The sequence below is a fragment of the Botryllus schlosseri genome, chromosome 14 (assembly GCF_051294905.1).
Source record: "Botryllus schlosseri isolate E-star chromosome 14, Bs_hap1, whole genome shotgun sequence".
Taxonomy (NCBI): domain Eukaryota; kingdom Metazoa; phylum Chordata; class Ascidiacea; order Stolidobranchia; family Styelidae; genus Botryllus; species Botryllus schlosseri.
This window is the reverse complement of record NC_137249.1, coordinates 5,624,619-5,652,498: the sequence shown is the minus strand read 5'-3', so window position 1 is coordinate 5,652,498 and position 27,880 is coordinate 5,624,619. Positions and strand designations below refer to the sequence as shown.

The 27,880-nt window shown below is 40.1% G+C and overlaps 3 protein-coding genes and 1 long non-coding RNA gene across 7 annotated transcripts in view; 3 read left to right on the top strand and 1 right to left on the bottom strand.

Annotated features, from left to right (window-relative positions):
• Positions 1 to 3,350, top strand: part of LOC145455144 (uncharacterized) — a 77,669-nt gene extending 74,319 nt beyond the window's left edge. For 3 of the 4 annotated variants that reach the window (XM_080333104.1, XM_080333103.1, XM_080333101.1), the window contains 6 exons: positions 321 to 380; positions 1,291 to 1,356; positions 1,707 to 1,818; positions 1,951 to 2,063; positions 2,137 to 2,296; positions 3,111 to 3,350. In XM_080333104.1, coding sequence (XP_080189230.1) covers positions 321 to 380; positions 1,291 to 1,356; positions 1,707 to 1,818; positions 1,951 to 2,063; positions 2,137 to 2,296; positions 3,111 to 3,200 — 601 coding nt within the window. In that variant the 3' untranslated portion in view covers positions 3,201 to 3,350. The remainder of the gene's footprint in view (positions 1 to 320; positions 381 to 1,290; positions 1,357 to 1,706; positions 1,819 to 1,950; positions 2,064 to 2,136; positions 2,297 to 3,110) is intronic. The other variant, XM_080333102.1, reaches the window with a different exon arrangement.
• A 1,908-nt stretch (positions 3,351 to 5,258) lies between these two features.
• Positions 5,259 to 9,925, top strand: LOC145455165 (uncharacterized). The gene is made up of 2 exons (XR_013920280.1): positions 5,259 to 5,782; positions 9,210 to 9,925. It is a non-coding gene; the product is annotated as an uncharacterized LOC145455165 (long non-coding RNA).
• On the bottom strand, positions 9,245 to 14,339 carry LOC145455158 (alpha-L-fucosidase-like). Its single transcript, XM_080333121.1, has 6 exons — positions 14,061 to 14,339; positions 13,203 to 13,335; positions 12,284 to 12,494; positions 11,945 to 12,125; positions 11,651 to 11,851; positions 9,245 to 10,351 (listed from the first exon to the last, which is right to left on the bottom strand). The coding sequence occupies exons 1-6, from the start codon at positions 14,304 to 14,306 to the stop codon at positions 9,914 to 9,916; spliced, it is 1,410 nt and encodes a 469-aa protein (XP_080189247.1). The 5' UTR covers positions 14,307 to 14,339; the 3' UTR covers positions 9,245 to 9,913.
• Positions 14,340 to 22,437: 8,098 nt separating this feature from the next.
• LOC145455836 (actin, muscle-like) lies at positions 22,438 to 24,923 on the top strand. The gene is made up of 3 exons (XM_080333852.1): positions 22,438 to 22,979; positions 23,512 to 23,865; positions 24,530 to 24,923. The coding sequence occupies exons 1-3, from the start codon at positions 22,523 to 22,525 to the stop codon at positions 24,853 to 24,855; spliced, it is 1,137 nt and encodes a 378-aa protein (XP_080189978.1). The 5' UTR covers positions 22,438 to 22,522; the 3' UTR covers positions 24,856 to 24,923.
• Positions 24,924 to 27,880: the final 2,957 nt, after the last annotated feature.

The window sequence follows — 27,880 nt, the reverse complement described above, 5'->3', positions numbered from 1 at the left end:
TTATGTAGTGTCTTTGGTATTGTTAATTGTAGCTGTAATTCAGTAGAAATTTGCAGAGCTATTTCTAATTTTGTTTGAGTAACAACGATGCCTAGTTAGACCACCTCTGCACAGGTCCCACCGGCACCAACATGGAACGTGAACGTGTCTATTAGTAGTAGTGTGAAATTCGGGATCATTTTCAGTGCGGTTTAACATTCCTGACTTGTGGCCTAGATATTAAATTTTGATGTTTCCTTTCAAGAAATTGCGAATTACGTTTCGTGCGATACTGGTGCCGAGCCACATTTACCAGAACTTTTTTTGTTCTCTCGTTTTAGGCGGAAGACGAGATCTTCTGATCTTGACGGCGAAAAGGTGTCGCCCACTCGACGATCCCCGTAAGTCGTCTATTTTATCAGGTTTTTGGTGGATCTTGAAAGACACAAATGTTTAGCATTGAAAGGCCTATATTGTTGCGACAATACCCGAGAGCTGTAGACAAGGGTTGTTCAAAAATAATGTTTTTCTCCAATTTTACTGGCTATTTGATAAAATTGTTTACCTGGTAGAAGGGAAGTTATTGGAGTAGAAAGTTTTGGATTTGACAAAAATAGTATTTACGGTGGGTGGCTATAATATCAATAATTGAAGAATTTCCCAAAATTTAAAGTTGTTCACACCCATATCGCCGCTTCTACGGGTTAAAATCGAGCCAAATATGTTGTGCATCGTTTTTTGAGACAAATTTCAATTTCATCGCGCAGCCAATAGAATATGAAAAAAGAAATTCATTCTGAATTTTATAACTTTGATAGCTTCGCTTCTACAGGTTGGAATTGAGGCAAATTTGGTGTGCAACGTTTTTTTAATCAACCAAACAATATAATCTATAGAACTTGACAGCCATGAATCCTTTGCGTCCCATGTGTTGTGTAGTTTGTCTTCGTTGCTGCTAATACAGTAGGCCTAATTTCAAACTTGCATAACCAGGTTGTTGCGAATGGCGACAAGGTTTAATTGCTTGTAAGACCAGCCATATTCTGGCAACATTTTCACCCGTTGGTAGAGTCGTTGTATTAACAGTAACTTTAACGCCGCAATCATCAGGCTGTCGTGGATTCAAAATTGTTATCAGTGACAATGACTGCTATAATTATGAACCTTCGCTTGACTTGCGAGAGTGTAAGAACGTTTCGTAGACCAGTAACAAACTCCCGAACCGGCACTGATGTCCGCAGAACAGGGCTTGCCGACCACTGGTTTAACGTGAAACTGTTTCATCCGAGATTCTACCAGTCTTTTTTTTAGGAGAAGAGTGGCGTTGTCAGAACGCGACAGCGACAAGTCTATGGGGTCGCCTGTCAGACCACCAAGGTGAAAGCGATTTCCGTATTTTTCTCGTGCTCTTGTCTAGTCCTACTTTGGCTTTCTAAAGGATCAGTGCGACAGGAATTTTGATACTGCTGGATTTAAGTACGCCAAGTGAATTCAATACACCGGTATATTTTGGTACATGTGTTACTACGCACGAACAATTCTACAAGTACTGTCGCTTGTAGCGGATTTTACCTTATTATACTTGTCTCACAATTAATTCTGTGGTCTCTGTGGTACCATATGCGGCCCGTTCTCAGTAAATGTATCGAGAAATCTCATGAATCTGCCGTCTTTTGGCTAGCGAGCGAATTCCATTGTGTCAAAATTGAAATTCACATTCTATTTAGTAGCACGCCTGAGGTACAGCAGTCCATTGCAAAGACTCCGCCGAGGAGGGGTCGTCCACCAGGCTCTGGGAAAACCCCCGGAACGCCCACAAGGAGCAGCAAGAGATTGAAGGTTTGCAATGATTTCGGAAGGGAGATGTATTGTATGTGTTACCGGCACCCAGCTTTAATATTTACAATTCTCCCATTTCCGTAAATATTCTGTTTCCACACATTTCATTACGGAAATTACGTTACATTCCAGGCCAAAGTGGACCGTGCGGATGACACGGCCGCGGTATTTAGCGAACCTGAGCTGCCAGCCGCCACATTGTCGAGTCCGTTCAAAAAGGCGAGGATGTCTAAACGTTCTATAAGGTACTACTTATAGTACTACTTATACTCAGTATTACTTGAAAATTACCGGACTCTCACTTTCTGCGATTGGCAGCGAGGACAATTCCAGCGCCGAGGCGCGTCCGAAAACACCGACCCGTCGCAGCGTGTCAGCAAAAGTAAAATCTCCTTTGAGAAAAAGCTCGCAACTCTCCGAGCTGTCTCCGCTACGGGAAGAAGATGAGAAGAACACAAAGTTTAAAAAACGGCGTCAGGTAACTTTGTACTAAATCTAGACACAATTGGATGATATATATTCCAGGGTTGTAACCAGGTCGTAAGGTTCCGAGTCACAAGTCAATCTCACTTGTATGGTTTTGACTCGAGTCAAGTCGAGTCATTTTCAATTCACCACCGAGTCAAGTCCAATTCCGAGTCAGTAGAGGCCGAGTCCGAGTCATAGTCTTTTGACTCGAGTTCGAGTCCAAGTCATTATGCTCACTGGTCAGTTTTCAGTTCAATCCGGTCCAACCCACTTGAGTCAAGTCGAGTCGAGTGATGACTCGAGTCATTACAACTATGCTATATCCATATTGAAATCACCCGAATATTTTGGGCTCACGCTCGTCAGGGGTAATCGTCGTAATCGAGCGACTTGACTTGACTCGAGTCAAAATTTGCAATGACTCGAATTGATTTGTGACTCAAAGCTAGTGACTTGATCCCAACACTGGTAGAGAACTATGATGCAGCCTTTTTAGTTTATTTGTACTAAAAGTTAGCAACGGCTGTAAAGCTGTTGAAATAAATGTTATGCAGATCTGGAATTGTGCCTTTAAGCTGCATACCATATCATTTGAATTTCGGCTGAGTATGTCGGGGTTATCGCTATCGGCTCAACAATCTGATATTGGTTGGTCTCTAGTAACTACTGTATTATTTATCATCAAAACATGATGCAGAAACGATTGGGCTGGCGTGTGCCTTTAGAAGTTTGGTGAATGGGGTATTCAATCTGCTATTCCCGCACAAGTAAATGGTACAAACCCTTGGTTATTTTTTAACATCCGTACCATTCCTGCTTTGCAGACCCCCACGATGACGGCGAGGTCGTCCGCGAGCTACACGACGCGCACCAGAAGGAAAGTCCGAATTTCTGAAACAGACCAGAAAAAATGACGCTTCGCACCTCCCGACTTGTCGTCGACGTGACGTTTTCTTTCGCCACCATCCGCGCGCTCGCGGTGCAGTTCTGAATTTTGAAATCGCCTCGTAACTGCCAAGTTATCTGTTTCGCAGCTCCTTTAATACATTGTAATTGAAACAGCCGTTCTGTGTCTTGTGAGTGATTTTTGTTACTTTGTAACGCGCGAAAGGAAGACCGTGTCTAGATTGCGGTGGGTGCGCTCACTAACTCATGTCCTAGCAGGAGTCAGAAAATCAACTCTAAGGTGCATTTTACTATCTGTCTTAGTGCCACGCTAATGCTGCGGGCCTTTTATGTAAAATCCCGACTGGTAAATACTTCTGGGGCCTGTAGCGCAGTAGAGTACTACAATGTAAGGTTTCATTGCCGGTTCTGATGTGGATTGATCGTCCTTTCCCCGATGAAATTTGGCTCTTCGCGCTTCTTCGTATTTGCCACTCTAAAATTTGATCCTTTTTGTGTCCTGAATGTCAATCAGAATAATATGTATGTTATGTACTATGACTAGTTGGTAGTCACACTACTACCCAAGTATTAACATTGTAAATTGCGACACACAAAATTGAATTTCACAACTCGGTTACGGTAGTCGACTGAGTTTTGTGTGACCGTGTATGCAACTTACTGCAATTCACAGCCAGGAGTATCCAACTTAACGAAAACTCTTGGCTGTGACCTCCAGTAACAGCTAAGCTTGGATATTATTAACCAGCGTGAATGTCTGGGAAAATTGAATAAGCGCGATCAATACAACAGCCGAGGCTGTTTCGAGATCAAGTTAAAAGGAAGAGCTTGCAACAAGGTACATGATCTCCTCAATAGCATGATCAAACCATTGACCATGGCACAAGCATTACTAATTGCTTTTTCAAAATTTTGCAAATACAATATTGGTTATGATATGCATGATTCTTTTATATCTGAAATCATCCTGACAACTGTTATTAATATATTCCTTGCCATATTGAAAGTCCAATGGTAAGCTACCTTCTTCATGTGCCGCTAAACCAAGGGTCGGCAATCTGTGGCATGCTAGTTTTTATAGTCGTTAGGGACAGTCTCGTGAAAGTATATAGTATAGCAAAAACATGTTTGTATAAATTTTATGAAATGACCCTGACTGATTGTTGATTTGCAATCAATCTCTCCCATTAATCTTGATGATTGTCCCACATTCAACCACTTGATTTTTAGATTTTATTTTGATCTTATCCAACCACTTTATCGCCTCTCTTTACAGTAAAAAATGACTTGTGATGTTGAGGGTGAGGTTAGTTTCAAAGTAATTGTGAGGGTAACACTGCATTGCACAGTTGTTTGATTGTTCCTTACATTTTTTTTAGATTTTGTCATCTGGACTATTGGAAAGGTAGTTGTGGAAAGAATGACCTTTGAAAACGGCCGAAAAAGCTACTGATTTATGTCAAAACAAGTTAAGAACCTGTAGAACACCCTCTTTGGAAGCAGACACCCTCACGAGTAAATCTTTGCAAAGTAATTCCAAACAGCAGAGCCGTAGGTCGTGTTAGATCTTATGCGTTCCTGCCACGATGAGTACAGACCCAACTTCCGTAAATAAATTGGTCGAATAACAACTCGACGAATCAATGAAGTAAAATGTGTACTAGTTTTAGGCACTAATCGGATGAAGGGCCCATTGTGTAAAACGTCTGTCTCATTCCAGAGCAACTGACGATAATGTTGAAGTATAAATATCATTTGTTTGATATATCATTACTGTGGCTTTAGGTTCACTAATACACAATTTGAAAATTTTTGGAAATGAAAAAAAAACTGATACCAAGTGCCTAAAATATGAAATTCACGTGGCTGTCAGTTTTATTTCCCGAGAGCAGTGGTTTCAGTAGTCGCTTTCTGGGATAATTTTCACCACGGAATCTTAAATAGCTGCATCGATTCAATTCAGTTTATTGTTAGGAATTTCATCCTTTCAAAAACACCGAAATAAATATAGATCTATACACATTCACTGATGCAGACTCATCGAACAAATAATAGTTTTACAAGTACACATGTATATCTGTGTTGCTTTCATGATTGCAATCAATACAAAAACCTGACTGAATTCAAAGTAGACTTATTTGCAGTTTAATAAGCTGCAAGTCAGATCGACTTCATTATTTGGAAGTCTTGGCACGGGGTTCTCCCTAATACAAATTCATCGGAGCAAAAATAACCTGACTATATTTCAGCACAAAAATATTATCGATTTCGTAGTTGCTGCTGGATACCACCTGGATTGTGTAAACATCATAAGTCAACACCAAGAATACTCTTGATATGTAGGCTATCTTCTCAATGACATAGAAGCCACACACACCCGCTCGATCTAGGTAAGAATGTAGAATGATATGTGCAGTATATTTGATTGGGCATCAATATTATGCATGGGTATTCTACTTTCAGGATATCACACCTGAGAAAACTTTGCGCCAAAAGCAGTTGCAGAAGATTATGTGGACTGTTGGAAAAGCTTCAATGTACTTACCAGCTTGGACAGGGTTTTTGAATTTTCTATCACAATTGTTTTGAGGTAAGAAGTTGTTGGCATCCTATGAGTTGAGATCCCAGAGTTGGTCAGTAACAAAGTACCTCTAATTTTGTGGAATAAACTACACAAGTAGGTTTTGCGTACTTTCATTGCATCGCAGTCTTGTGGTGTAATGAAATGATGCAATTGTTAGTAATAAATTGAATTTAATTGGTTATGTCTTTGGAGTACTTCCAGTCTTACTTGTCGGTTTTATCAAGCAAAACATTTATTTTTAATATTTTGGAATTTGTCGGTAGAAAGTGGTGCCGAAACGACTTGCAGTGGTCTTGTAATCAGACACCCACCTTGGCCTATAGCAGAGGTCTCAAACTCAAATGTGCTCGTGGGCCAATTTCCTAATTTGTGATGACCCGCGGGCCGCAGAATCACTGAATAGGGGTATTCAATCTATAATATCCAACTAGGCCTTATTTAATGGCACCTTGCAGACAGGCATTTCACAACCACCGAAAAAATGTAATTTACTATTATACTATTCACGCTTCGCAAACAAATCACATTTTTAAATATTTGAATAAAATAGTTTTTGTGTCGGGCATAATTTGTTAGAAATAATGAGTTTAGACATCATACGGGAAGATGCATGATGATATCGTAAAAGCTGTTGGGTTGTAATATTGCAGCTATTGGACCTTTGAAATGCCACAATTTTATGTAGAATATTTTAGAATTCACTAAAGATTGATCTGATATCAGAGCTTGTGAGCGGTGTAGCCTAATCGGGGTTTCTGATATACACGTGATAAGTATAGGCTATTGTTACTGTCATTGCCAAAGTCAAATTAAATCAGCGTTAGGTTTTCTTCGATTAATATTGGAACAGATTAATAACAACTGAAATATAATCATTATTGCTCCATAGTAATAGCATTGTTTCTTAACCGTTTTAGCGATCGTACCCCTTGTACTTTCAATTAGATTTCCAGTGACCCCTGTCGATTTTCAACACAATTTCTGATGGGACCTATAAAAATCAGAAAGCCCATTCACATAAAATCGCGCGTAGCGCAAACAATATTTTCCAGTTGAATAAATTGGCCCAGAAAATATTCCACAGCATATAGGCCAATTTCCACAATGCATCTGGTACCCCCTGATGTGGTGCTTTGTACCACGAAGGGGATACGGACCCCTGGTTAAGAACCCCTGGAATAGAAATGACTATCCGCCGAAGAATCCACTGGTGTTACAGCTGTGGAGCGTACCACTACCTTACTCGTCACTGATAATAACATGGACAGGGAGAGCAAACAACATCCAGGATGTAACCAAATATACGTCACGGGGGCCACAGAATGCCAATGGTTTCCATACATACCTGATTCGATTTCTCTATTCTATATACCCTACGCAACGCAAGCTGCGGGCTTTTGATATAGTACTATTCCCCCATTGCCCAGTCACTATTCCGGGAGGCAAGTCCTTCTCTGATTTTAACGTTCGACCCTACTCAACTCGAGTCATTTTTAGTTTATCACTCAGTCAATTCAAAATCGAGTAATTTGACGAAAGGTCGCACCATACAAAATCACAATTTTCAGTAACGAAACATCAACGGTTCATGCTTTGTCATCATGAACCTGAAATGTGACGTAATAGCGATCTTCCACTGCATGGTAGATTTTAGGAAGTGATGTGATAGTGAAGTTTGTTTAGATTTCAGGTTTTTGTAGTAGTTTTAGAGTGAACTGTAAGTTCCTAAATCTACAAAAAGATATATGACACTAGAATATATTGTCGAACAGTTGAAATAGAAAAATGCCTTCGCGGGCCGCACAAAATGTTCTCGAGGGCCGCGTGTTTGAGACCTCTGGCCTATAGCATGTATATAAGAGGCATACATACTGGATAAAGAAAGGATACCATAAAAGTAAGCGACAAAAATGAATTCTGCATGTGTCGGTAGGCGAGTTGGATATGTCAGATTGTGGTCCGGTAATATTGGTGGCTGACTTGTATTGATTTAGTAGAAATTACTTGTATTTCATTACTCTTAGGAGTGAATTTGTCAAAACCGATTAGCTAAATAGCTCCGTTATCATAGTAACTGAATATATTTTTACCAGGGTTGTAACCAAGTCACAAGTCAATCTCACTTTTCTAGTTTTGACTCGAGTCAAGTCGAGTCATTTTCAATTTACCGCCGAGTCAAGTCCGAGTTCAAGTCATCAAGCAGAGGATCGAGTCCGAGTCATGGTATTATGACTCGAGTCCGAGTCCAAGTCATTGTGTTGACTGCTCAGTTTGCAGTTAACGTCGCGTTAAACCCACTTTTACAACTCTGTTTGATGATATCGGATGGTCTGCATTTATTAACACTTTCTGATCGAATTTTCAAGTACCAGGACCCAGGGTTGTAACCAAGTCACAAGGCGCCGAGTCACAAGTCAATCTCACTTTTATAGTTTTGACTCGAGTCAAGTCGAGTCATTTCAATTCACCACAGAGTCAAGTCCGAGTCCAAGTCAGCGAGCAGAGGGTCGAGTCCGAGTCATGGAATTATGACTCGAGTCCGAGTCCAAGTCATTGTATAGACTGCTCAGTTTCCAGTTAAAGTCTTGGTAAACTCACTTTTTATAACTCTGTTTGGTGATATCGGATGTTTCGCATTTATAATATACCAATTTTCCTCACTTTTAGCATTTTCTGGTCGCATATTCAACAGACGAAATCCTAATAGTGTGTTGGCTTCGGAATTACAATGAAATGTCGGTCTTGGCCGTCTGAGTCTCGAGTCAATGACTTGGTTCGAGTCATGCGCAATGACTCGAGTGCAAGTCGAGTCAGTACAAAGATTGACTCGAGTCGAGTCAAGTCATTTCCGTATTTTGAAAAAATGACTCGAGTCAAGTCGAGTCATCAAAAAATCGTGACTCGAGTCATTACAACCCTGATTTTTACACCTATTTTTAGTGCCAATAGTAATCATTTTACTGTGGTCACCAGTATTTACCCTACAATTCTGAAAGAGAGAGAGAGAGAGAGAGATTTTTTATTGAGCAGTAGTCATGTCCACATATAAATTTGAAGTTTGCGACTCTTCGAACAAATCTACTTTTTAGGGTAATTACTTGTATAGCCAACTTTCAGACCTTGATTTTCAACCTCCACTTGGAAGTAATTTTGACATTTATTGGAAATCATAAACTTATACTTATAATTGAACAGAAATCTTCAATATTATTTCGATTTTACAAGAGTACCAACGTTGACTTCTTTGACCATCCCTGACCCCATGTGCCAGTCAATGCCGCTGAGTAATTGTATGGAACATATGCAAAAACGCAGCATACCTTTCTTTGCAATTTTGCCATCCAGTGCTATCTCACTCAAAACATGCTTCCGACTTCCTCTTGTGCTGAATGCTGAATAAGAGAGGATGCTGTTTTAAACTCTCCATTGCCAGGCTACTTTCGTGCACGCTCTGCCATTCCGAAAATGTTTCAGTTCCATCAAATTTATTGCATATCAAGAAAGGGTGACGAATGGCTGTAAAGCAGTGCTTCCCAACCGGTTGGCGAAGCTATTCCAGGTGGGCCACGAAGCATTTCTTAATATTGCAACTTTCTATTCAATATGTCATGGAGGACTTGTTTTGGTTGCTATGGAATGGCATCAATATTCTTTATTGATATGATATCAATTTCATAGGTACATACTTTTGAAACAATGACGATCTTACATCAGACGGTTGGTTGAAAATATGTGTACCTCAGTTTTTGGTTTTTCTGGATATTTTCTGAGTAACATCAAGCCAATCAAGCATACAGACGTGATGTGATAATATCTAATATGCAACCTCAACTTGCATTACTAGTAAACTGCATGTGTGTTGTCTATTGTGTAATCGTGTGTTGTTTCTTTTCTCATTAATTTGTTTTTCATTTGGCAAGTCGTATCTCAATGTGGGTGGCACAATAAAACTTGCAATAACTGAACTGAAAAAGGTTGGGAAGCATTGTGATAAATCATGAACACGGTATTCATTCACAGCCTAGTTGTATGAGATGTTTATCATAACTGCATCCGTGTTGTTCTCCGAAGGCTTGATTTATTAGATTTCATTCGATTCTTTGATTGCTCGATAACCAAAATAGGTAACGATAATTATCACTGAAATCCGTCCAGCTTCAAGGTCCAGGCCCATTGGCAGGGCATTTGCTTTATATTGAGAGTGGGCAACGTGACTTTGATTCCCGACGGTTTTCCTTTGGTAAATGCCACGCTTTGCTGTACTCCGAGCATGGTCACTTTTGAGGCCGAGCTCGAAGGTGTCGGCGCACCCAAGACCAGGACATTGTCCGCGGGCCATTCCAAAAATAGTGCATAGACAGAGGCTTCTTTCGTAGTGTACCAAACGAAAGGGTTCACCGTGTCGTTTTGTGACTTTTTCCACGGAGATGTTCCGTAGATTGCTTCTCCGTTTACTTTCATCCACGCACCGGTTTGCTTAAGTCGTTCTTGGAAAATGCCCATGAGAGTTCCGTCGTGACAAGGTCCCATGTTCATCAGCAGATTGCCGCCATACGCAACCGTGCTTATCAAGGTCTTAACAGAATTATAGTGATTTATGTGAGTTGTGAATAGGGCTTGACACAATGAATATAGTATTCGAATCTGAAACGAGTGTCAATTGTAATGATTCGAGTCGAGTAATGAGAGATGGTACTTTCGAATACTGAAATTACACAACCCTTCGCACTATATTTTCAACCAGTATAGTTTGATGTTTTTACCCCACATAAACACATAAAGGCCTTGAAAACTCAACTGGTAATATCAAAGCATCATTAGCAGGTTAGCAAAACACATTTCCATAAAGTCGTTGTCAACCCCCAGCATTGTCACTTAATCCGATGGGTAGCTGTGGTCGAAAAACACCAGATTATATTCATGTGGTATAGAAATGGCATTGATTCGTATTAATTTAATAATATTAATATTTGTGGTCAAATATAAGGTAGGCTACATATTTGAACTTTCAATATCATCTATACTCTTATGATAGGGTCACCATATTTTGGAAACGGGAAAGGAGGATACTTTTACCCAGAACAGAACAGAAAAGTTTGTTGATCAAAACCGAAATCGACACGAAGCCTAATGCTCGATTCAGAATCGAATCACTCGGTTATATTTTACTGAATGCCATCTTTTCTAAGTTACAATTAGCGATACAGCCGTTCGGTTTGAAAACTTGTGCTTTTTGGCTTAAATTTATGTGTAATCTGTTACTGGGATTTGAAGAGCTTTTTGGAGGTACAGAACGTCAACATACAATTGTATAATATATTCGTATTCAAATAAACCCGAATATTTTCGGCTGACACTCGTCATGGGTAATCGTAAGCAACGAGCAGAGAATTAAAAAGAATTTTGCGTATCAACAATCGTATCACCAAATATGATGTCATCGACATGAAGTTTCGAATAATCAAGGCGAAGAGATTGTTGATATACAATGTTCATTCCAATTGTCTACTACTTGCTGACGATTAGCCTCGGACGAGTGTCAGCCGAAAATAATTCGGGATTTATTTCAATATGAATATACTATTTACTGGGATTTCCGTGAATGTATGTACTATGTATATCCCAATGCTGTTGAATGAGATCTCAATTCTATTCTCAAAATGTCAGCGCTTTCGGTCATTGTTTGCTATAAGTTACTCACGAGGGTCATACATGATTTTTGCAGTTGATCCAATATTGCATAGCAAAGCAATGAATGTACCGCTTCAGAGGTTGTGGGTATGAGTACTATCAGCTGGTTAATTCCTCCTTTCTCATTATCTATCTTGGTATTCAATAACTTACATATGTGATTTACATTCCGGGACCACCAACCTTTAAGATTTCGTCCATTGTTAGGTAGTCGGCTATGATTGAGTCACGTCTGAATCCCCACGAATACTTGTCGATGGTCATGCAATTTTCCCATTTGTGATTCTGAAGGGACGAAGGGTGGTAGCGATCGTGACAATTCCAGAAATCGCCGTGCTTGCACGCGGAAGTCGAGCTCCATCTGTCGTTCACTACAGCGGTGTCCTGATTGAGAAATTTTGTTAGTGTAGCCTCTTCAGCTATAGCATTTGTTACATTCTTGTTGTAGGATCAATGAAGTACATGGCAGAATCTTACCTTAACGGGGCTGTCATTGTAAAGCCATGCGATGAACTCTGGTGCTTGCCAGTACGAATCAGGCCCAAAGGCGCCATCTGACCAGATGACATCTGGCTTGTAATTGTTCACCAATTCGTAAAGCTCGGGCATCGTCTTGTCCACAACAAATTCTCTTGTCGTGAAATTGCCGGCAGCATCTCTGAAATTCAATATTGTGAAGTAATGTCTAAAAGATCTGGAAATTTGCTACTATTTGGGTTGCACGTGCGGATTCTTCAAGTGTCTCATGTAGATCACGAAAATCAACTTTTCACCAGATTTGTATCCGTGTCCGAGTATGCATTCTTAGTTACTTACTCCAGATAAAGTGGGTTGAACCACTCGAAAAGCGAGTGGTATACACCAAAGTGAACATCGGTCCTGTTTCGGATTGAATTGGCGAGCATGCCAACGAGGTCTTTGTGCGGCCCCACATCGACTGCATTCCAGTTCCATGAATGTTTCGAACCCCAATTGGTGAATCCTTCGTGGTGCTTTGTGGTCAGAACCACATACTTTGCTCCGGACTCTTAAATTTTTGTGTGTGTTAATACCGGTAATGGACCTTCAAATTTAAAAGCTGGTAAGCCATGGCGAGTGGCAAAACCAGCTACCTTGTTAAATCACTCTGATGATTAGAAAATTTGAGAATGGATAGGTTTTACTTCGCAGAATGGAACAAATATTGCAAAATTGTCTATTGCATGGCCAATGTATCGGGATTTTAGCAAATTTGGCGGAAACTTTGATTATATGTCTCAGGATGAACATTTGGTCCGTGATTTTGATTTATAGAAATGAATATAAAATCTTCACTATCGGCAATCAATATAATACCAATTCAGGGATGTGATGTTTCGAATTTTTTTCACTGAAACATCTCACGGTTAATATGTAGCACTTCAGTCAACAATCAACCCAAAGATAACTCTATTCTAATTGGGATTTTTGTACAGTGATTGACGTTATTGTTACGCTTACCGAACATCGCGAATCAACGAGACAATGTCACGTTCTAATCAATTTAACGTCTTGACCTGGCCAGTAGCTTAATTTTCATAATTTTGGATAAAAATGAAACCATAATTGGTGAAGAGAGAAGGAATGAGTCATAATTTAGGTCAAGCTTATTTCTGCATTTTAATTTTTTAGTCAAGAGGCGCGCATGAGGAAAGATTGTTGTAGGTAACCGAGGAGTTCATTGCTCCTTTCGATGTCAGTGCAGTTCTAGGCTTACCTTGTATCAAATCTGCCCAGTAGTCAGGATCGTAAAGTTCTGCTTTGAACTGAGATGCGAAATCACCATACGTGAAATCTGGAGGATAGTTGTCTTTCATGAATTTCACCACCTTTGCACTCGGATTCGGGCCCTGAATAGAATTGATCATATCACGATAAGCATTGAAAATGTATGGAGCACCCCTCAATACTTCGTATTTCTATGTATGTAACGAATCAGAAACCTGCCATTTCAGTTTGTTTTGCTTGTCATTTTCATATGGCCAGGTGAATAGTCTGTTCAATTGGGGAAAGTGGCTCTTATTTTGCAAGTAGTATTTCAAAATATACCATAAATTCAATTGCAGCTATATAGAATACATAGGCAAATAACCGATAGATTACTGTAGGGCAGATTTAAAGCAGGTACCGTACATATAATAAATTAATAATTACAGTATGCTACTGCTACTTCTGTATGTCTGATATTTTTATCCGTTAAACCCTTTTTATTACGGTACCTTTAGTACATATTTGCTTGACAATCTCGTTAATTTCAAACGACCTGACATGTACGAACTGTTAATATGCAATGTGTCATTGTCAATTTCTGACACCCGTTAACTTGGATGTCATAGTATCTGCAATATTCGAGACATCCAAGTCACAGATTGAATCATTCCAGCTAGTTTTTTTCATTGTACATGTACACGTACATGTCACTGGGCAATGTATCAAGTGTGGACGATTTTCTTTCATCTCCGATTATAAATTGTCACTGGGTATCTTCTTGACAGCTGTTCCAGACCGCTCTGAGGAAATCCTAGTTTCAATGATACAAAGTGAAATCTGATGTGTTCCAATTATAGTTAATTACCTTCCAGTGTTCCCAGAACCATTCATCACCGTAACTTGGCACCGAGAAAACTCCCCAGTGTATGAAAATTCCAAATTTTGCTTCATCATACCATTTTGGCAGTGGTCTTGTGTCCAGAGAATCCCATGTGGGCTCATACCTTTTCACTTTGAGATTATTGTATTCCTTTTCAAAATCACGAAACTCTGTAGCCAGTGACACTATGCACAAAGCAATGAGCACACCCAATCTAAGCAGTGTTATCATCTTGACGTATCTAGCCGTTTTATGTCATTACAGATTCATAAGCATAAGTTATCACACGCTATCATACTTCATATTGCATTTGTTCTTGTAGTGACTTGATCAAATGATCTTAACAATGTCAGTTTCCTTAAATTCATTTTTGCCATGTAACACTCATAGTAAGACTATTTCCCTCTCTTTCTTGCTACCATTGGTAATATGTTCTCTGATTCAAACTGTTTGCTCATAATAGCAAGCAGTGCAGAAGAAGAGAGAGTGCTCTTGGGTTTCTCTCTTTTTTATGAGCAGTTTTTCAAGCATGACAGCATTATCCATTCATTCCACAGTAAACAATTGCTGCAGACGAAATGAACCAGTGTTTTTTTGCAGCCAGTTCACACCTAATCCATCTGAATCAACTGGTTTCTGTTCTTCTACCAGTGGAGTGAAGTCATCACTATCTCAAAACTCAATCTAAGCAGTGTTGTCATCTTGAAGTATCTAGCTTTTTGATGTTAATACAGATTTATAAGCACAAAACTTTCACATGCCATCATACTCCTCATTGCATTTGCTCTTGCAGTATCCTAATCAACAATCTCAGTTTGATTACAACCATGTTTTGCTCTCATATTGTCTATCAATGTTAACTTGACCTGATACGAAATATTTGTTTGTCAAAAAAGCAGTTTGTCAAGCCAAACAATTGTACTTTTGCACAACGGAAATACACATTTTCCTGTATCAATTGGTCATTCTACTAAGATTAAAGAGGAGTATAAAGCTATAAAATTTTTACTTGAAAAGCTCAAGTAAAATACTCATATGCGTCTCATTTCTTTTGACTGTGAATGGATATTTTCCCGATGAGTCAACAAATTGGGTATACCTAGTATGCCTATCAAACGAAAAGCTTAAATCTGGTATCTTTGATAGATTTCAGATTCGAATACGGATGAAAGATTCCAATTTCATATTAGGAAGAAGGTCACTGCAAGGAATTTCCCCCAAGATGCTGTAAATAAAACTTTTTAGATGATCGTAAAGCACCCAACTACATACAGTTGGTCCGAAAATTCGTATCTGCATATGGAAAACTTGGAACAAACACGAGCATAAAAGTTCACTTCCTGTTCAGTCATCTTGATGTATTTCCTGATCATCTTGTTGATTAGCAATGGGAGAGGCTCCACCAAGAGATCAAAACCACAAAAGAAAGATGTCAGGGCAGATGAGTTGAATATTATGGCAGACCCTGTCTGGAACCTTTCGAGAAACTGCACTAAATTGCTTACTGGCGCAAATCGTGCAAAAAAACAATTGTGCTTTAAACTAAATTAATAATATTATATTCCAACTGATTTTTCAAATTTACACTAGGTGGTTGACGTTCAACTTATTGATTTAATGCCACGTTATTTGAGTATCTAGCTAAATACTTATATACATGACTGGAGTTTATTTATCAACATGATATCTGTGAAAGTCTGTAACTATGATAAATCTAATACCCCTAAATATAGTGCTGTTGCTGTCTTTTGATTTAAAAGAGTCTTCTGTGTGTAAAGATAACAAATAGATTGAATTTCTAAACTTTATAGTACAACTGAGCCGACTTTCTATTTAGTCATTACAGCGAAAATGGGAGATTTTGGTAAAATAACCCCATGGATTATCTCCAAAACAAGAGCCAATTTGAGAAAAACTACGGTCATATTCGGAATCAGTGTCTTTCAGAACCCCCAAAACCACTCTTTGTCTGCCTAAAAATATGTGTTGACCAGTGTTATCGATTTAGCTTCTCTCTTTTTCATTAGCGGTTTTTCGCGCATGACAATTCTAGCCAATAATTCCAAATTCAACATTTGCTGCAGATGAAATATAGGCTTACTGATGTTTTGCACCTAATCCATTTGGCAGTCAAATCATCACCATATTACTGTTTGTCATTCTTTGTATGCAAGGTATGTTATCTAGTTCTGTACAGATTGAATTGTTTGTGGTGAGTTCATTGTTAGGTGCAGGTCTATCCTGATGTGTCAATAATAGATATGATGACTACTAGCAACCTCACCTCGCACAATGTTGTACTTTAAGTACATGCACTGCTTGTAACTTCAATTGGATTCGGCCCAGGGCTTTCTGTATCAATGTTACATTCAATCTTAGCAGCACATTGATAAATTTAAACTAGATTGTGTTTGATGATTTAGAATTTCTGAGTAAATACTAGTAGCAAATCTACAGCCAATTGTTTATTACTGTGTTGCGTTTTAATTAAAAATATTCTAATTAAAGTTCTCTAAATGAATAAAAATTGTTGATGAAAACTAATTTTTAATAAATGTATTGCATTGTATTTGTTTGATGCCGCGTTTATCATTGTGATAGAAGTCGAATTTCCCAAGATATGGGACTGCACGCAATGATCCTTTTACTTAGAACCCAAGTCAGGTTGTGACAGTCCAATTATTTTTACCAGCAAGTTTGGTACTATTGATGTTACTATCCTAAAACGTTATATTAAAGTAAACTTCACTGATTTATGTTTGGCAGGCGTGTGGTTGTGACATGATTGAAAACAATTTGAAGACTCCAGTACCACACAATTTCAATATCTTTTAATTGGCAATATCAGATATAACGCAAAGCCATCAAGACCAGTATTTAGAAAAAGATATCAGGCTGATGGTAAGTGGTTTGAATTAGTCTTTTCTGTACACCTCTCCATACCAATAATTCAAAACGGGCACGCACCGATTTTTTCTGCAGCCCAGGTCTGTGAAGTTGGTACCAAGTTTGTGCAGCAGCTGAAAAATTAATTTCAAAACCGCTTTCGCAAACAAACTGAATATCCAACATGGATATGTCATCTATTTACTTATGAAACTACAGCAGCAGATAGCAGATATAAACAGCATTTGGATGAAATCGACATGCAAAAACAAACTTCTAATGGAAAAGTAAGCTAATGGAAAAGTAAGCTCTTATTACAAAAGTTACCGCTCAAGTTTTCATATCATTCATAACCAATTATTTATGCAAGCGTGTGATTTCTATTCTGGTGGATATTAAAGCAAAAAACACTGCCTGCATGCTAAAATGACAGAATTGTTGTTTTCGAGACTAAGCCTCAAATCTCACGATTGATCACTGAAAAACAACAAAATTCTTATCGGTACAGTAGTGTGTAACGCAAGAGCTTCTTGGATGTATAGAACTTCAATATAAAATTGAATAATATATTCACATTGAAATAACCCGAATATTTTCGACTGACACTCATCAGGGGTAATCGTCAGCAACTAGTAGAGATTTAGAAAGAATATTATATATCAACAATCGCAACACCAAATATGACGTCAGCGGTAGTTTGGGGCAAAGATAACACTAACTGCTGAATTGCAAATGAGCCAAGAAATAATTGAGATATCATTGGCGTTTTTAAATGACGTATAATAACGCAATACTAGTCCGTCCTCAATATTATCGGACCACGACCTTACCTATCGATCTCGCCTTACGTGACATGCCCCCCCCCCCATTTTTTTTGTCGCCCGCTTTTTTCGATCCTATCTTCCTTTACTATTCATTCAGTGTGCACTGTGCATGCCTCCTCTTTACATTGCCTAGGCCACGGTGGTTGTCTGATTCTAAAGACTACTCCAAGTCGTTTCGACACCTTCCTAACTTTAGGGTTACCATATTTTGGAAATCTAAAAAGAGGACACTTTTTCAGAAATTTGAGACTTGCAAAGCCGGAGAAGAATTCTCAAAAATCGGTTAATTTTTCCCACTTTGTGATCGGTTGACTACAATAAAGGTCAACTTTCACGAGCCCAAAATACCGTTTCTTCCTCCACATTGCTGTGTGGTTAACTAAAAAAAAAGGTCAACTTTTTGCCCAGCTAATTTACGGCATATCACTCGCATTTTGCTCTAAATATGACCTAAATTTTCAAATTAGAGGACAAAATCTCAAAGAGGACAAAAGGGCGTCCTCCGAGGGCACTTTCAAGTCAAAGTCAAAAAAGAGGAAAAATCCTCTTAAAAGAGGACGTATGGTAACCCTACGTAACTTTTCATTGTATCGCAATTTTGTGGTGCATTGAACTGATAAAAATTGCCAATAAACCGAACAGTACAGTACAAACACTGCATTCATGTGCGTTTATTATACACCAGAAACCCCTTAATTTCCCACAAGTGAGGAATAACCCAGCGGTTGGGAACCACCGTTCGCCAATGTCTCAATCGTATAGCGTTTCCTGAGGTCGCAATCTTTCGGTGCTATCTCGACAAGCTCTGAACCGATGCGCGTATTACTAGACGAACAAATTCCTCATTATTATTGCTGCATTGCACCATTAAAAAATATAGGAAGAAACGAAGTTGAAATCCAATACCGGTAATTGAATAAAATGAATAAACTTTCATCATGAAGGAATCATCTACAGACAGACAGCGAGAAGGAAATCATGAAATGCTGAGATGGTCTTTCGGTAAGATGAAACTTGTGTATGACAGAGATAGTCACAGCAATCCTTGGTGGCATTCAAGTAGATGTAGAGGTAATGCCCAAGATTTCCACTCAAATTCAAATATAAATAGCAATTCGGAAGACATGACATAACTACTGCAAGTAGAATGCGAAAAGTTACTCAAATAAGTCGTTTGAACAAGCTATTAGAACAGGGGCTGGCAACATACGGCCCGCGAAGGGATTTTGTCCGTCCCGTGGACCCAGTCTGCCGAGATTCCCCACTACTTGCTTACTACGTAAAATGTTAGTTAACTGTATGTTATTATATATGTGTATGCGGATCCAATTAAAATTTTCAATTTAATCCCCGGTTCGGTGGATAATCCGAAAATTATCAACGAAAAACTCACATAACTCCGCTTCTACTGGTCGGAATTGAGTCAAATTTGTTTTGCATCGTCATTAAAGACAGCTCAACAATTTCATGGGGTTGGCAGAAAGATTTGAAATTTTTTTTTAATCTTCCCTAATAAATTAAAATTTTTAATTGGATCTGCGGAGTCCTATACTTATTAGAAGTAAACCAAATTTGGTGTGCGGCGTTTGTTAGGGTAACCTGACACTTTATTAAGTGAATGGCTGGAATCCGGGAAAAAAAGTTATTTTTGAACAGCCCTAGGCGGCGCCTGTATGACAATGCTATTCTCAAATCCACATTGTCTTCGTCACTATCGGCAAGAAAAGGCTTTGAAGTGACATTACTGTCGTTAAAATACATTCAATAATTACGATATATTCCTTGTATATGTGGATAAATGGGCGAATAATGTATCGATTCAGCAATCCGGCCCGCCAACTACTTAATTTTCCTGTATCCGGCCCGCCGACTAGAGAAGTTGCCCACCCCTGTATTAGAACATACTATGTGTACTTTTATTAATTTCTCTTGTGATACAAGCACTACAACGCCTGATTGGGATGAAGATTTTAATCAGAGCCAGGGTCCGAATCTATCCAAACACAAATTTCTACTTGACAAAATGTAAGAAGTAATTAGTAATTCGCGCTCTAAAGGCGTTAAATAGAAGCCCAAAATCCTATCCAGCTAAGTAAGTGGTGCTACTCGACAAAACGTAGTCGAGTACTTCGGAAAAGCAGGAGTACTCTATTGCTGACCACCTTTGTACAATATTAAACTTCGTGTCACTATTAGGCCTTATACTTTATGCACTGGCCTTGCGCCCACACATGGTGTTTGACCCAATTTCTGGGGGCGGCTTCCTCCCCACACACCCTTTTTCGATGTCTCATTTCATCATTATCCTTTATACATATGATTCAAAGCGAACTATTGGTCTGATATTACAGTATTCACGAATGAGCCGGAATAGGTAACGGCGAACGCAGACTTATAATTCATTCTCTCATAATTCGGAGTACATGGACTCGTGCAAATTATGCGCATTTTTTCATTTTTTACCCATTTGAAACCGAAAGAATCCAACGACACTAAATCGAGTGATGAAAAATTTCGAGTTGAATATATCCCCCCCCCCCCCCAAAAAAAAAATCTACTCTATGGTAATTACGAATTAATTTCGGGTACCCTTCGAGCGTGCGCCTCCTCCAATTGCTGGGTTTGGGTTGCCGTAGTTGCGGTCCTGCATACGGGAGTTGAAGTATTGGATTGAGACTGATCTACATGGTTTGGATGAGACCTCCAGACTATTCTCCCGTGCAGATATTTGAGGAGTGATTTGGTTTCTTTTTTAATATTATCAGAAGCGATGTAGTAGGTAAAGGGATTGATACATTCGGTGAGACGGAGCGTCACGTGACCGCCCAGCACCACTCCCATCTTGACGCTCTGAGTCATTTGAAATTTGTTGGTCAGCATGATCATTTTCCCAGTGTAATCAGCCGAGTACCCAATCAAGAATGATACTACAATTACAGTTAATTGGATCAGAGCCTGTCTCTCTCTGTCTCTTGCAGTAGACGAAACAGATAGTGAAGTATTACCGGATAGTTTGCGGCAGAGAAAACAAGCGATTATTACAACGCAAAAAACGATAGTCAGAATTGTAGGAATTACAGTAATCATTAATAACAAAAGAGGTAAAATGATCTCCCACTCCTTACTCAGTTCAGTATTAGATGAACATGAAATACGACCATCTACTTCTTCGACATTAGTAATAACAAAGCAAAGAAATGAGTATATTGAAATCGAAAAAACATACGAAGCAACTCCGAAACGTCGACAAATCTTCGGCGTCACTTCGTCGTGATTTCCAACCCTCGCGATAAGACGTAATCGAATTACAGTCAGTAGCAAGACATGATGTACCGTGATCGCTGATGTAGCCAGGTCCACACTAAATGGAAGGAAACAAAACACTCCCGGCAATCCCAAATCGTGTTTGTAGAACTGTCGATATAGGAAAAGCGGGCTGTTCAAAGCCGAAATAAGGTCGGAAACGCAAAGCCCTGCAAGTATGACAGTAAAGAAGGTCCATTTCATTCTCATCAAGACTGCGATCATCGTGGAACTTGAAACAATTCCGAAAACGCTGAGGAAGCCGCATACCGACCAAGCGGACAACATTTGGATGGAAGAATAATTGTTGAGCATCTTTATTTCTTGTCAAGAAGCGATTCTGATCGTAAAATCGGCGTCAGTCCAAATTCAAAATATCAGCATATGTACATATACACGAGCCTATACCATAAAATACGAAAATACAATCGTTCACGTTATGTATTGGATGTGAGGTATGGTTTTGAAAATGTGTGTCATAAAACACTCTTTCTTTTAACAGGCGGTTTGAATAATGGCGCTTAGGACAACGTCAGAAAATGTAGGCTACAAATATAAGATCTCCACTTCGTGTATCCATCAACAATATGGGATCAGCGGGTTGGGCACAGAACCACAAAAGTAATTCTATGCGTAAAATTCGGTATACGCAGATTGTTGAAACCGACTATGTCGAAATACCCCATCGAAGGAATAGCGGCGCTTAAAAATCTTGGTGCCGGAATCGGTGGCCTTGAGATGGCCTGACCCCGAAACGCCTTATATCGAAATTTCTGTCCCCGTCAAGGTTACATCGATCTGAAATGCACACATTTTCAGGTATACTCTCGACTGCAGCTTCTGCGTACAATGATTTTTTTCGAGAGGAGTCTGTATAATTATAAAGTTTGCAATTCTTCAGCGCATGTGCAAAGTCGATGGGGTCCATATATCGATTTTGCATTGTTAAGTAATACTAGAAATAGCCAGTTATAGCAAAAATAGCCAGTTTCAATATTCCTTACAATCTTACAACCATGTCAATTATGGATTCGATCGCGCAAAAATCATTGCCATCGCATACCAATGAAAATGAAATGCATGCGAATTACACAGTGCTGTCAATGAACTGTGAATGGAATTATAGGTATTTTGATCATTTAGCTCAAGCGTACGCATCGTTCCATCGATTGCTGCGTGGATCGCACTACCCTCGCACCGTAAAATGTTTAGATCACATGCAATTGACCAAATAAGGCCCGAACAGGGCCTTAGAGACTAATCAGTTGAGAAGTGTTTAGCACCAACACAAGCTGCAATGCTAGTATGATTAGGCAGCTGTTTTCACACCTATATTTTATATAAAGTAACATTTCAATATAGGAGACCAAGTTGTCTGTTAATCTGCACACGGGTAAGAGATCAGTATTACATCGCAGTTCAAAACAACCAGTCATGTCCGACGAAGAAGAAGATCAAACCGCCATTGTCTGCGATAACGGATCGGGTTTAGTAAAATCCGGTTTTGCCGGAGACGATGCTCCGAGAGCTGTATTTCCATCCATAGTAGGAAGGCCGAGACATCAAGGTGTCATGGTAGGAATGGGGCAGAAAGATAGTTACGTCGGCGATGAGGCTCAAAGCAAACGGGGTATTCTGACGCTCAAATATCCGATCGAGCACGGTATCATCACGAACTGGGATGATATGGAAAAGATCTGGCATCACACCATGTACAACGAGCTCAGAGTTGCACCGGAAGAGCACCCGACCCTTCTTACGGAAGCCCCTCTCAATCCGAAAGCGAACAGGGAGAAGATGACTCAAATCATGTTCGAGACATTCAACGTTCCCGCCATGTATGTGGCCATTCAAGCGGTACTGTCTCTGTACGCATCGGGAAGAACTACTGGTGAATATGAGTACAGTGTTTAGTGCCAAATCAGTAACGATAGTTACTTTAGTAGCCTAATAAGAAGATCCTAGTTGTAAATGTGGAGGTAGTTTTGTTACGGCCTTGATGTGACTTCGTAACTATGCACTTTAAATTCATGAGTGGACTGGACAATAGGTGTATTTATCATATTTCACCATGGCGTGTGGTGCATAGGCCTACGCCAGGGTGAAAATCGGCAAGTACACAATTTTTATTTACTGAGTCTTGGCCGTAAGCTGATATCAGCACGTTCAATGCAGATATGTGAGAACAAGATTGCTTAAAGCTTTCTTACATAATTGCGGCCTTGGTTCTGATAATCTATATTCGAGTGACAAATGTAATCTAAATTCGGTAATGTAGTATGGCCTTCTTGGAATGCACTCAACAATTCTTATCATCGCATTACATAGACCTGAATCCGCGATTCGTCCATACTGGGTGGAGTGTATAAACATCGAACTATCAATTCGGACCATGCATGTTCATTGTTCACTTCATTTTACAGGTATCGTGATGGACGCTGGCGACGGTGTATCGCACAACGTCCCAATCTACGAGGGTTACGCGCTACCCCACGCCATCGCGCGTTTGGATTTGGCGGGCCGCGACCTCACGGATTACTTGATGAAAATCCTCACTGAACGCGGGTATTCTTTCGTCACCACCGCCGAAAGGGAAATCGTGCGAGACATCAAAGAGAAGCTTTGCTACGTCGCTCTCGACTTCGAACAGGAAATGGCCACGGCCGCTTCCTCCACTTCGTTGGAGAAGAGCTATGAGCTTCCCGACGGGCAGGTCATCACAATCGGTAACGAGAGATTCCGATGCCCTGAAACTCTGTTCCAGCCTTCATTCATCGGTGAGTGTTAGCAGTAATTACAGCGGGGTATGTTAAATTCTAAATGACCCTATATTCGGACTGTGATGGCTTAGGAAAAAATCTGCTCGAAAATTTTCGAATCGCGATATAGACTGGGTTGAAAAACATTCTTTAGTAATACCTGCTTGGTCGGCTTGAAAACTACGTTTAAAGTAATTTTGAAGGTACAGAACTTTATTATACAATTCAATAGTAGGCTAGGCTGTATTCATATTGAAATAAACCGAAATATTTTCGGCTGACACTCGTCAGGGTAATCGGCAGCAAGTAGAAGAGAATTCAAAAGAACAACGTAAATCAACAGTCGCTAAATATGACGTCACAGGCATCAAAATATGACGTAACAAACTACTGTCGTTCGTGCCAGCGAGTTATCAAAAATAATTGTTTTCTGGCCAGGTGGTTGCACGAATAGAACTATAGTACAAAATGTGTACGAGCCGATTCCGTTTTGACTTTGAAAGTTAAAGGGAAGTAGTATTAGAAACAATTTGTCAATTTGATAACGACAGGTAGATGTAAAGTCATCCATGGGGCATATTTGTGATCGTAATTTCTTTGTTGTAGCATAGTCACATCGCTTCCGAAATCCTTCATATTTGACCACCAGCTCTTTAAATTCCCCTTTTCCCTTTTCACAAAGGTATGGAGTCTGCTGGCATTCACGAGACTACCTATAATTCCATCATGAAATGCGACATCGACATCCGAAAGGATCTCTACGCCAACAACGTCTTGTCCGGAGGCACCACGATGTATCCCGGTATCGCGGACCGTATGCAGAAAGAAATCACGGCGTTGGCTCCCAGCACGATGAAGATAAAGATCATTGCGCCGCCGGAAAGGAAATACTCCGTCTGGATCGGAGGCTCCATTTTAGCTTCTCTGTCGACCTTCCAGCAGATGTGGATCTCTAAACAAGAATATGACGAAGCGGGACCTTCCATCGTCCACAGAAAATGCTTCTAATTTTTGCGCACATTTTGTATTATTGTCGTGACCACCTTTTCTCCACGTTGACAATAAACAAGCTAATTGGCTACTACATGCTACTCTAGTGTTTTTGCAGCTCGGGACTGTAGCGCAGATGTATATTTCAACCACGTCACATAGACGCTGTATATCGACCAGCATGTAGCCTAGGTCAGAGACTTTTGATGAAAAATGGTCGCTAATTCCTTTGACGAGGTTGGAGTCGCGGCACCTTTCCTTGTGTGGAGGTTACGTAGGCAGATGATCAACACTGAAATATCGAAGTCATCACGTCGCGGTGAGTTCGCGCACAGTTGTCAAACAAAGCCGGTGCGGGTTGACGGCAGCGTGCTCAATTCACGGCGCTACCCCGTATCGTAGCGTTGGCGTTGCAGGCTGCAGTCTTGGGCACCAATACGTCTACCGGTTATACGTGGAATCATGATCAACGCTCGCATATTTTCATTTGGGTTTTCCGTGTGAAATAGGGTTACTGCAGTCGACGAGCTGGCGTGAGGATGGATGATGCAAGTTCCAGTCGCGGCGCTAGCGCATTTCGTGTCGGGTAGCTGTGCCGCTAAGCCAAGATTAATGCGTCATCTGACACGCTCGAATGATAATGACACGGGGTTCTACTGATTTTTAGGGCCAATGTACCAAACGAAACGAATCGCCTTGCACGGAACGTAGATAATTATAAATCACTCGCACCAGGGAGGCCTTAATAGAGTGAACAGTTAACACTTATCATGTACAGTGAATACGCTCACCGCATGAATCTAACTAAATCGCATCGTCAGTGGCGCATTCCGATGCGTTGACGATATAATTGGAAGTTTCCACATTCCTCCCGTCGTGTCCTTCCTGTGAGTTATTGTGTGCCAGCCAAAAATGAATTGATAATATCAGCTCTCAAGTCAACACAAAGGCATATGCAGTGGTGGCTTTGGGGGTGGGCGAGGTGGGCGGTCGCCCGGGGCCCCCCTGGTCGAAGCCCCCCCTCTTTGGTTTAAGCGCTTTTTTCAAGGATTATAGCGAATAAATGTGGAAATCCGTGTACCAATCAAGAAGATGATTTCGTATAGATATGTCAATGATCATCAAATCTCTGGATTTGTTTAAAAAAAGTCCCATATCCCGATAATCCCCACGTCTTTGCATGCGGTGGAATTACTTAGTTAGGATGTAGTCTATAACCTTGCACTCATGCAACAGTAGATATGGCCTAATCCAGCACCTGGCACAAACCTTGCCGTGGTGATAGATAAATAATTATACTAACAATATAAAGTAAAGGGGGGGCGAGATAGTGTAATGGTTATGCGTCCGGCTTCTCGAGCGGTAGGTCGTGGGTTCGTATTTGATTTTATAGTAATCCAGTAACCCATTGATGTATTATATCGTAATCCAAGGCTGTTAACTTAAAGTATATGGGTCGCGACCCAAACATGACCACGAGTAGTAAAAATGTGGGTCGCGACCGCCCCAGAGCAATGTATGTAATATTTGCTGAATTTCTTGCAACAAAAGATCCACGTCCAAAATCGCTGTGCTGGGTACTATAGCCAATAAGAGGCACGCAGAAACGTGGTTATGACAATACGCCTTGATCGTGAAAAGGTGCCGACCTTTGTATTACACAAATTGGTTTGATGTTATGAAACATTGGCCTGACGTTGGCTGGAAATTTTTAAATACACATAAATGTGGAAAATAATATAACTGTACTCGCAATTGTGAAAGAATGGCACATTCCTGTTGTAGTGATTAGATATTTTTAATCTGTAGCTTCACAATTGGTAAAACTTAAGCAGCACTAGACATAATGCAGAATTGCAGATTCATCGGTAAATGCGCATCCGAAAAGTAGATGGTGCGCTGTCAATCAACTATATAAGCATGTACAAAGTGTGCAGAGCAAATGCATGTTGCTATATAGCTATATATAATGTGTATCTAATATAGGGTTGCCATTCGTCCGGAATTTCCCGGACATGTCCGGAATTTCACTGTTCAAACTAGCGTCCGGGAGGAATTTCCAAAATATGCCAAATGTCCGGAATTTTGAAGGTTTGACGTAGGCTCGTAATTTTTTCGTAAATCAGCATAAAAACAATATTTTTTGGGAATATTTATGCTAATGCATGATATTTTTCTTCGCGGCGTGTGCGATTTCCTATCACATTTATTGATTTAAAGATGGAGACTACCACCCTCGAAAAAACTGCAATAAAATATAAATAAAAACAACCTTCATTTACTGGAATAAGCTTAATTGTAATCGCAATTATAGGAGAACCGTATATTTCTGGAGGCCGTTTAAATGCTTTATTCAATGATAGTGGTTCCAAACGGGGGGGTCGTCGTTTGCCTTTATTCTGGGATTTGCGAATATGTTGAACGTAATCAGCTTCCAAAATAGCCCGTAAGTCTAGGCAAAGGTGCTGACTTCTTTCAGTAATCAGCTCGTCAAATTTTGATGTGGGACAAGGAACATTTTCAAATTGGAGATGGAGTCGCGACCATAAAAGGTTGGAAACCACAGGATGTGGGGTGTTTATAAAGCTCCGTGGTGCGCACCCGCATAATGCTGATAAACAATGTTATCGGTAGGACATGAACATGACTTAACGATGTACAATTACGCTCCCTGTATTTTTGAACTCATCATCCTCCACCAGCTCTGCCGCTAACTCTTGTCATGTGGGCGGAGAGTAGTAGGCCTATCTATATAGTAATATATGGAACGACCAATATTATTGACAGAATCCATTCAAATACCAGATGCATGTAGAAACCAGATTCATATAGCAAGCACCCCCCTGCCCCAGAAGTTGCATCGATTACCCTATAGTGTGGGCTATTTGGGCGGGAGGGGGCTGAAAACATGTGCTTTCGGTCCGGGTTACATAACCACACAGCCACGTACTCCTGAACTGGATCGTGACCACCTCTGGTCTATGAGCAAAGCTTTGTTAGTGTGACGTCATAACTCATTTAAATCCACTAGTGGGCGCTAAAG